The sequence below is a fragment of the Peromyscus leucopus genome, chromosome 15 (assembly GCF_004664715.2).
Source record: "Peromyscus leucopus breed LL Stock chromosome 15, UCI_PerLeu_2.1, whole genome shotgun sequence".
Taxonomy (NCBI): domain Eukaryota; kingdom Metazoa; phylum Chordata; class Mammalia; order Rodentia; family Cricetidae; genus Peromyscus; species Peromyscus leucopus.
Window position 1 is genome coordinate 26,011,179 of NC_051076.1, and position 10,528 is coordinate 26,021,706.

Here is a 10,528-nt window from a genome sequence, read left to right on the forward strand (position 1 = left end):
TATTACTGGTAACTCTTCAAAAGCAGAGTATTTGACTCATCTATTACCATATTTGACACATGGCCAGGATCTATAAATAACTGCCAAAAGAATAGAGAGCAAAGAATGTTAAAATTTTCCTTTGTGAAATGAACTGAACTTCAAATGTTCACGCTGCAAATTATTTTAAATAGGCACTGTAAGTGTCGTTTCATTTTAGATAGCAGACATGGCAATTAGCAGAGTGTCTGTACAGGCAGAAACATTACCATTCAGTCTGGTTTTTATTCAGGATAATGACTGTGAATGCGCTTTGACTAAATGGATGGTTCTGCTACAGCAGGGCTGAATGCATGCTCATGCTATTGTGAGACGTCTGACCCAGGCAGAAGACATGTGCTTCCATCTGCGGAACACTGGCTTTTGAATGACCTCCCACCCCACTCAACACAACAGAGAAAAGTGCTATGGAAATTGGAGGCACACACCAAACTTCCACTGATTAGTGCTGGGTGGTGGTGGTGGTGGCGGCGCCGCCGCTCGCCTTTAATCCTAGCCCTCAAGAGGCAGAGGCAGGAAGATCTCTGAGTTCAAGGTCAGCCTGGTCTACAGAGTGAGTCCCAGGGCAGCCAGAGCTACATAGTGAGATCCTGTCTTGAAAAACAAAAAATAAACAAATAAACAAACAAACAAAAAAATCAGCTAATGGATGGCAGGGATACAGAAGTACAAATCTATCCAGCCTGAGTCAGACATTTGAAGGATCTGTTATTTTGTGAACATAACTACTGACTTACTAGGTCAAGGTGAAAATAAATTTATAAAAACAGGAAGTCAAAAATTTTTATATAAATCCAAGTTCCTTGCATGCATACTCACACACACACACACACACACACACACACACACACACACACACATACACACACCCTACCATAAAACCAGCTATACTACTCTCAGGTCCACCCAAATTAGAAAAATGAAATCATGGCACTTGCAAGGAAAAGGATAGAACTAGAAATTATGTTTCCTCTCATAATGCAGGTCCTAAATTTTAACTGTGTATGTGAGTGGAAATAGGTGGAAATAGGTCATGAGAAAGGAAGGGAACCATAATGAGGGGAAGAACTTCAAGGTTCTGAGGGGGAGAAAGAGAAATGTGACACGAGGGCCAGGCGTGGTACTGCATATCTTTAATTCCAGTATTTGGGAAGCAGAGGCCGGTGGATCTCTGGGGGTTCGAGGACAGCCTGGTCTACATAGTGAGTCCCAGGACAGCCAGAGCTACATAGTGAGACCATTTCAAAAGATCAAAAAACTTAATAAAAAGAAATGTGACATGAAGGTAGAAGGGCTACTACAGAGGAGGAGACCAGTAGCAGGGGGTAGGGGAGAAAGACCCACAAAAAAGGACACATGAATACCATAATGAAGCCCATTTCTTTGATGTGCATTTAAGAAGGCTTAATAAAAGCAAACACCTACAAAGCTTTAAGGCTGGGTCTCCTTTGGAACTCTAGAATAATTGGTTCCTCTCATCCCATCTTCTAATGTGTGTGTGCATACATGTACATATAATCTACACATAATTCCATTCAACCCTTTTCTTTGCAAATGACATGACTTTTTACGGCTGAATAAAACTCAGGGGTGTGTATCACATTTTCTTTATTCACTGGTCATACTTATGTAATTGTAAATTGTGCAGCAATAAACATAAATGAACAAGGATCTCTGGAAGAACTTAAGTGCGACTTTGGGCTGGTCCATGTGGTATATCTGTTGTTTTGAGAAACCACGGATTCCCACAGTAGCTGTTCCAGTCACTCTCAGCGGCAGCTTGCATCCTCACCTGGGTTCTCTTCTCAACTTCAGCCACTCTGACTAGAGTGAGGGCGAACTTCGAGCGTGGTTTTAAACCTGCCTTTCCCTCTAAGTGTTTATTGTCAGTTTGCTTCTTCAAGAACTGCTGTTCAGTTCACTTGCCCATTTACTAACTGGAAGACTAGAGTGTGTGTAGTGTTTTTCTTCTTTACATAGTTACCTCCAATATTTAGTAGCTTGTTCTGTGCCAGCCAAGAACAGCTGGGCGAATTAATTCAACTTTTGTCAAAACAGGGACTCATTATGTAGCTCTGGTTGTTCTGGAACTCACTACGTAGACCAGACTGGCCTTGGTCTCACAGGGACCTGCTAGCCTCTGCCTTCCAAGTGCTGGGACTAAAAGTGTGAGCCACTGTGGAGTCCCACGAAGGTTTCCCAGTGAGATCTGAGCTTGCTTTACCCAGCAGAGCTGAATTAGAGAATTATTTGACCATGTGCGCCGTTACCAGGTGTTTGGAAGGGTCTGCACTTGGCTGTGCTGTGGGGAGGAGGCCTTTTGCTCCACACCTTGGCATTCCTTTAAAAAGCCCTTTAGAGCCAGGCAGAGGTGGTGCACACCTTTAATCCCATCACTTGGGAGGCAGAGGCAGGCGGATCTCTGTGAGTTTGAGGCCAGCCTGGTCTACAGAGTGAGTTCCAGGAAAAGTGCAAAGCTACACAGAGAAACCCTGTCTCGAAAAACCAAAAAAGAAAAAAATAAAAAGCCCTTTAGAAGAGACAAAAGGGGCCAATGGTTAAGGATACAGGCCCTCCGGAGGCTAGCCTGTGTTTCTGTCTCTCTCCCCTCTGTATCTCTATCTAATAAAATCTCTTATCCCTCACTCAAGAGTACCCTGGGGAAAAAAAGGTGGGGGCACCACACCATTATACCCAGCTTAATTTAACTCTTACCAAACAATTCTCTGATTATATTTTCATCCCCATTTTACAGATGGAAAACCATGTATCTAGATGTGAAGATATTGTTCAAGATCTAAACCTAGGCTGTATGATCCGGGCTCTCTTAATCAGCCTAGGACACTTTTCTAACTATATGAATGTCCATTGTTTTAACTATGCGATTTCACATTGCAGTGTACAGTGTGGTTTGTCCTCATCCTAGTCAGAATGACTGAAGTCAGAAAACTAACCCAGGTGAGGATGCAAACTGCTGAGAGTAAACTGGAGTGGCTTCCAGGTGAGTCAGCAGGGGGTAGGGGGGGTGGGAGAGAAGGGGCAGAGAGAGAGAACAGAACAACAGAAATGGCTAGAGGTGGCCTGGTGGTTAACAGCACTTGCTGTTCTTCCAGAGGACATGGGCTCATTTCCCATCACCTTACAACTGCTATGCCCAGATCGCGGGGACCCCCAAAAGACCACCACGGAGACCAAATCCCGCATGTAAAAGCAAAGAGGCTTAATTTATTTCAAGCTCCAGAGCTTGGTCCCTCTGTGTGTCCGACACAGGGATGAGAACAGAGAGCCCTGAGCTCAGGTGGGGCACAGTTTTTTGTTTTGTTTTGTTTTGTTTTTTAGCAGAGGTGGGGGTGAGGGGATTTCCAGGGTCCAGAACCCTGATTGGCTGACAATTGTCTAGGGGTATCTGAATGTTCAGGATGTCAGGTACTTCCTCATCCCTGGGTGGTGTCAGCTTAAGGCTTTTCCTGGATCTGGGTGTTGCCTGACAGTAAGCCTGTCCCAGAAGCTGTGTCTAGCTAGGCCTCTAAGCCTGTCATGGCTGCTGTGTGGTCAAGCTATTTTGGGGCCCCTTCACAACCATTTGTAACTCAATTTCCAGAGGATCCAACATCTTCTTCTGGACTCTGAGGAGCACCAAGCTCATACATATAACAAAGTTAAACACACACACACACACACACACACACACACACACACACACACACACACACACACACGGTACAGTTGAAGAACTACCCCTTATACAAATACACATCAGGAAGGTCAAACTGACCGGCAAGACATCTGCCAGAGTTAAGTATTGAGTCCCATCTATTTTGCAGAAATTATCTGCTGGGTCTGGTCACTGAAAATCTAAGACACAGTGAAAAGGGCACGTTATTTTAGTCACAAGAATTCAGTTAAAATTCTAGTTCTGTCATTTATTACCAAGTCATTTAATCTTTAAAACTTTGCTCATCTATAAAACAAGTACAACTAAGTACAAATACCAAATCTGACGTGTTGTCATAAACATTAAGCTGTGGCAGAGTAATGCCCTAAATTGATTAACCATGAAAAACCATTAACACAATACAAAATCAATTAAGCAACTATTGTCACTGAGTGAGGAAAGGATGGCTATTAAATTTTCTCTCATCTATAAAGTTTGCCATAAAACACAAGGATGATGAATTCGTTTTCTAGTCAAGCAGTGGTGGCACACCCCTTTAATGCCAGCACTCAGGAGGCAGAGGCAGCAGCGCTCTGAGTTCGAGGCCAGCCTGGTCTACTGAGTAAGTTCCAGGACAGCCATGGCTACACAGAGAAACCCTGTCTTGGGGGGGGGGGGATGTTTTCTTAAGAGAGAGACAAAATTGTTCACAAAAGTATGTGTTCAACAGTTATGAAAGGGGAGGTTCTTAGTCGCCAATTGTGTTTGACTAGGAAAAGTAATGGTTATGTGGCTGTTTGGGGGGGGGGCCGCAGGAATGGTGACATTTACTTAGAATCCCAATGCTGTCAAAACAGAGACAGGCAGAGACAGGCAGTGGTGGCGCACACCTTTAACTCCAGCGCTTGGGAGGCAGAGGCACGTGGATCTCTCTGAGTTCGAGGCCAGCCTGGGCTACAGAGTGAGTTCCAGGAAAGGCACCAAAGCTACACAGAGAAACCCTGTCTCGGGAAAAAAAACAGACTGTCAACCTAGCCAACCTGGCTAACTCCAAGAAAAAAAATACAAAAAAAAAAAAAAAACCAAGAACGGGGTTGGGGATTTAGCTCAGTGGTAGAGCGCTTGCCTAGCAAGCACAAGGCCGTGGGTTCGGTCCTCAGCTCCAGAAAAAAAAAAAAAAATACAATCAAGTGGATGGTGCTTGTGGAATAATAACCAAGGCTGATGCACACCTGCGTGCACGTACACACACACACACACACACACACAATAGTAAAGCATTAGGGTAATGACAAGAGATTTCATTTAAAGACCACCACAAGTAGAATTTTTTATATTTTTCTTTTCTACTCGTAACTCACAGCACAGATGGCAAGAGAGTTGGTAATATAACAGTGATGTTAAAAACAAAACAATATATTCAGCCATAAATTAACTAGAGGACAAGTTTGACACAACTTATCAAACATTATTATATGACTTATAAAACCCGGACGGTGAGAAGTCGGTAACTGCGATCCACGGTTTTAAGAGTTCTTTTGCTGAGTTGGCAGTAGTGGATGATTATCACAGCTTTTCCAAAGAAACTAATCCAAACAACCAGCACACCTGTTAATCCCAGTACTCGGGAGGTAGATTCAAGAGGCTAAGGAGTTCAAGGCCAGCCTCTTTATACAGCAAGTTTGAGGCCAGCCTGGGCTACAGGAGACCCTGTCTTACAGCAACAACAGCAAAACACAGACAATAATGAACCTAATCCAGGGAATTTAACTGGAGGCCTTTAAGGACATTTTGGAGACATCAAAAAAGCAGTTACAGAAGAAAATACACAGTGCTCTGTTTAGAACACTATCTGGAGAACATTCTTCTTAATCGAATAACTAATGCTTGTCTGTAAATCAGTTTATCAGTGTTACACGGTAATGCTGTAGCATGGATCTGAACTCTCCTCACAAAGGCCCGTGTAGCAAAAGCTTGCTCCCTTACCTGTGGCACTATTGGGAAGCTGTGGAAACTAGGTCATGCCCAAAGGGAGACTTTAAGGCATTGGGGAGCCCTCAAAGGGAACTAAAAATCCGTCTCTTCCTATCTTCTGCACCCCCAGTGAGGTGAATAATTTGTCTTAGCGCGTCCTCCCTGCCACAATATGCTACTCATCACAGGCCTGAAGCAACAGGGCCAACCAATCTCCAACTGAAACTTCTAAATCCATGGCCCCAAACAAGCCTTTCTCTCTACAAGTTGATTTACACGAGGCCTTTGCTACAGTGACAGAAAGATAACGCAGGTAGTACAGGAACAAGAGAATTATGCAGAAAACAAGCCAGAGATACACAATTTCAAGGAATTACTCAAAGACTAATAAGGAGACAACAGGCATCAGCACTGAAAAGAAGCCAAAGCGATCCGACGGCCCAGCTGCTGCCGAGGCTGACAACCCAAGTTTGATCCCCAGGGCCGGCACAGTGGAAAGAGGAAGGCTAACTGCCACAAGTTTCCTTCTGACGTCACAGGTGCATCTGTCCTCCATACACAGGCCATGACACCTGTGCCTCGTCCCCAAATAAAAATTTAAAAAGCTGCAAAGCAAAAGTATAATCCAGACTGGGCGGCAGGGGCGCACACCTTTAATCCCGGCACTCGGGAGGTAGAGCCAGGCGGATCTCTTGTGAGTTCAAGGCCAGCCTGGTCTACAGAGCGAGTTACAGGACAGGCACCAAAACTATAGAGAAACCCTGTCTCGAAAAACAAAAACAAAAACAAAAGGTAAAATCCATGAGACCAAATCAAGTCATTTCTCCAATTAACTTAATAAATGATCTGCAACAGGGAGCTGGAGAGGTGGCTCAGTGGTTAAGAGCACTGCCTGCTCTTCCAGAGGAATCTGGTTTGATTCCTAGCACCCACATGGTGGCTCAACACCATCTGTAACTCTAGTTCTAGGAAATTCAGTGCCCTCTTCTGGGTACTTTGGGCACATGATACACAGACATACATGTAAAACACCCATACACATGAAACAAGAAATAAAAAAATAAATGTTTTGCAGCAAATACACTGCATCTCTTAAGAAACACCTGCATTTCTTTGATAAAGAATTTCTGAGCCAGGCACAGTGGCACAGGACTGTGATCTCAGCCCTTGGGAGGTAGAGGCATGAGGATCAGGAGGCTGAGGTTATCTTGGACTATAAAATAAGTCTGAGGCCAGCCTGGACTAAGATCGTCTAACAACAAAAGAAGTCAGGCCCATACAAACACCCAAAGCATACTTTCCTTCCTCAAATTTTCACTTCAAAAATTCACTTGGAGTTGGATACATAGCTCAGTAGCAGAAGAGTATTTGCCTAGAATGCTGAGGTCCTGGTTTTAATACCCATAATAATAATTTTTAAAGGGTCATGTACCATACTTGGAATGCCACCAAACTGTATTAAACAATGGGCTCTTGAGTTATGAGCTCGGGAGGAATAGGGGACTTAACGTTTTAGGAAAGGTCATTGTTTTCTATAACTGACTGCTTTTCTTACACACAGGCAGCCACAGAAAAGCTACCTATTCTTTCTAAGACCAAATCCCAAAAGGAACCCAGCAAAGAAAAGCTGCCAGTAATACAATTTTTAATTATGACCGGCCTATAAATACTTTATCCTCAAAGGCTTTTTAGGCTTGCCTTAACATTAAAAAACAAACAAAATCAAAAACAAAAACAAAAACCCCTACTTTTCTGGAGCAATATTTGTTTTTGGGAATTTGTGGCTGTTGTTGTTATTTTTAACTCTGAAAAAACAATTTACTAGTTTTTTTAAATCATGTTCATAAAACCATACTCATCTATTGACTGACTGTTAGGAAGCCCTCAACTTGGATGAGCTCTATCTTTTCTAAAAACATTCCAGGATGCTTATTCATACAGTTGAGAAAGCAGCCCCCCTCCCCAAGAAATGTTACAGTGTTAAGTAAAAAGACTTGCCCATCAAAGCCTCATTTCTGCAATTCCTCACGTCCCTTGCAGCCTCTTCATCTAGACCAGTGAGTCCTAAGGATGCTCTTACGCTTTCCAGGAGTCTGCCTTCCTTCCTGTCACGAAATTTTCAGAGTGTAGGATTTAAACTGGGAGACGCCTTATGAACAATATAACAATTTAGGTGATAAAAACCAGACTAGAGCAAATGGAATTTTACCAAAACTTGTAGGTTTTATCACCTAAATTCTACTACTTTTAAAATAGACAATACTCAGCTTAAACCCTAAATGAAAATCTTTTTAGCAATTAGGAAAAGGATAAGTATATAAATAGCGTAAGTATTCAATTTCTTTTTTAAAAACTCGGCTCTAAAGATGGATGAGTTTAAATTTAATCTTTTTGTGTAAAATGAATACCAATGGTACTAACACTGAAAAACTGAATTACAAAACAAATCCATAATCACAATTTAAATTCTTTGGATTGTTTATCTCTAAGCCCCGACATTTAATACAAAAATTTAACACTTTCCCAATTAAGCATGGTAGTGTTAATACTCTATATGTAAAAATGCTGTACTTTGGGAACTGTATGACAAAAAGGTGGGTTGAAGGTACAGCAGTGGCACACTGCAGGAACACACACTGCTGGAACCTTTTGTCTGTTTCTCTACTGTCTTCTAGGTTCATCGGCTTTTCAACGGTCAAACAAGAAACCTTTACTTTTCATCAAACAAATGAGTCCTAAGACTTTCTAAAGGATGGACTTTGATGATCGGGTCCCCTTTACATAGAAGGCCAATACTGGTTTTAATTTCTATTGGAACCAAGGAACTTTCACTGGAGTGCTTAGAATGTTCAGGGAGGAAAAACCTGCAAGGCTTTTCTCGTCCATACACAGTCATCAGGATGCGATCGAAGTTGCAGAAGATCCAGAACACACATTAGTCATATTTGAGTCTCTCTATTAGGCGCTCCTCCTTGTAGTGGGAAATAATCTGAATCAGTATGGAACAGTTGATCAGAAGAAAGAACAAGCCAGCTAACCAAATGAACAGGAAGGTGTTCTTTCCTTGAAACTCTAGAACATAGGCAGGAGCCAGCCATAAGGCCTGCCCTATAAACCACAACAGTAAGAGGACTATGGCCCTCTTCCAGGGCATTCTCACGAGTGGCATCACCAGGGGCAGAAGGCAGAGGTACCAAAGGAAGTACTGGGAGGTGCACACTTTGTTGAAAGTCACGAAAATGGAGGTATGAAGAAAACAACAGAAGACAAGGTCTCTGTAATAGGCAAAAGACACGGCCGAAAGCAAGATGAACTGTGGCAGGAATGCCGCAATCCCCAGGGTAAAACTCCACTTGCTCTCTGCAGTCAAGTACAGCATATAGAAGTACGGCGAGAAGTTGTGGCGGATATCCCTTCTGGTCAGGTGATACAAGTAGGTGTGCTCCACAAACTCCCAGCCGTACTTATAGTAAAAGCCGAAGCTCAGGGCCAAAAACGTGAGTCCCGCCACCGCCACGAAGAGCAGCACGGCCCAGCTACACAGCCTCCTGAGGAAGTCGTACAGCCGGGCCTGGAAAGAGTAGCGGGCCTGCCGGAGACTCTCGTCACTCTCGCGCTCGGGTCGCAAGTGGAGGGCTATGGGGAGGATGTAGGTCACCGGATACATCTTCATGTGCACCGCGCACCCGTAGAACACCGCGGCACACGCGATGAGCCGCCTCTCCACCAGGTACAGGGCCGCCAGCACCAGGGAGGCGACGATGGAGTCGGCGTTGCCCCGGCTCGACACCGCCATGGGTAAGGGGTTCAGCAGCCAGAAGACGCAGTAGCCACAGGCCTGGCGGCGCCCCAGCCCCCTGAGCAGCAGCAGGCGGTACGCGAGCAAGGCGGTGAGGAGGTCGCAGCTGATGAAGAGGAACTTGCCGAAGAGGCCGCCGAGGTAGACGTTGGGGGTGAGCAGCCAGCTCAGCAGCGGGGTGTAGCGATACGTCGCCCTCAGGTAAGGGGAGCGCCCTTCCGTGACGAAGCGCGCGGCGTCCGTGAACACATGGTAGTCCACGTCGGTGTACCTCACGAGCAGGGTCCGGTCCTGGAAGACACCGTAGAACACCAGGGCCACCCGGGCCAGGAAGGCCACGCCGAACACCCCGGCGGGGGGCACCCGCAGGTTCAGGAACCATTCCCCCCAGGGCCTGGGGTAGCTCATGGTCTGACTGCGGGCCCAGCCGCCCCAGCGCCGGCTCCACGCGGCGCCCCCTCTCTCTCTCTTAGCCGTCCTCCAGCTCACTCCGCCCGGACTCCCCGAGCATCTCCTCCGCTCTGGTGCAAACAGACACAACCCAGGAACGGCCGCTTCCGGCACGGAGCCCCCGCCCACCCCTCCACGCCACTTCCGGCCTCGCGCGGGTTCCCCGCCGCCGTCCTCCCCGCCCCGGCGGAACCATTATCTTCCTCGGGATTGGCTGTCTTGCCCCCCCACCCCCCCCACCCCTTAGCGTCCTCGCTTCCGGCGGAGGAGGGGTTTCCGGTCCCTCATTGGCCACATTTTCGCTGGCCCGAAAGCCCGGAGTGGCCTGAGATGTTGTGGAGCGGAGTGGAGTGAACTTTGTTTTTAGCAACCGGTGCTTCCGCGTTCCCAGCTCGGGTCAACCCAGGAGGACCTGTGGCCCAGAGTGAGCCATGACCTGCTGGCTACTGAGTGAAAAATGGAGACGGAAAGGAAATAAGCCTAAAATAGTTCTCAGGTTTTTACCCCTGATGGGAATGTTCCTCCTACTTGTTGTCCATGTTGACACCCTTCACCGAAGTCAAAATCTGCCCTTCATCCACCCGGTTCTACCCTACCGCTATTAATTTCTT

General features: G+C 45.7%; 1 protein-coding gene across 1 annotated transcript; it reads right to left on the reverse strand.

Annotated features, from left to right (window-relative positions):
• Positions 1 to 8,029: 8,029 nt before the first annotated feature.
• Positions 8,030 to 10,041, reverse strand: Pigm (phosphatidylinositol glycan anchor biosynthesis class M). Its single transcript, XM_028865565.2, has one exon. It carries the CDS (start codon positions 9,873 to 9,875, stop codon positions 8,604 to 8,606), a length of 1,272 nt encoding a protein of 423 aa, XP_028721398.1. The 5' UTR covers positions 9,876 to 10,041; the 3' UTR covers positions 8,030 to 8,603.
• Positions 10,042 to 10,528: the final 487 nt, after the last annotated feature.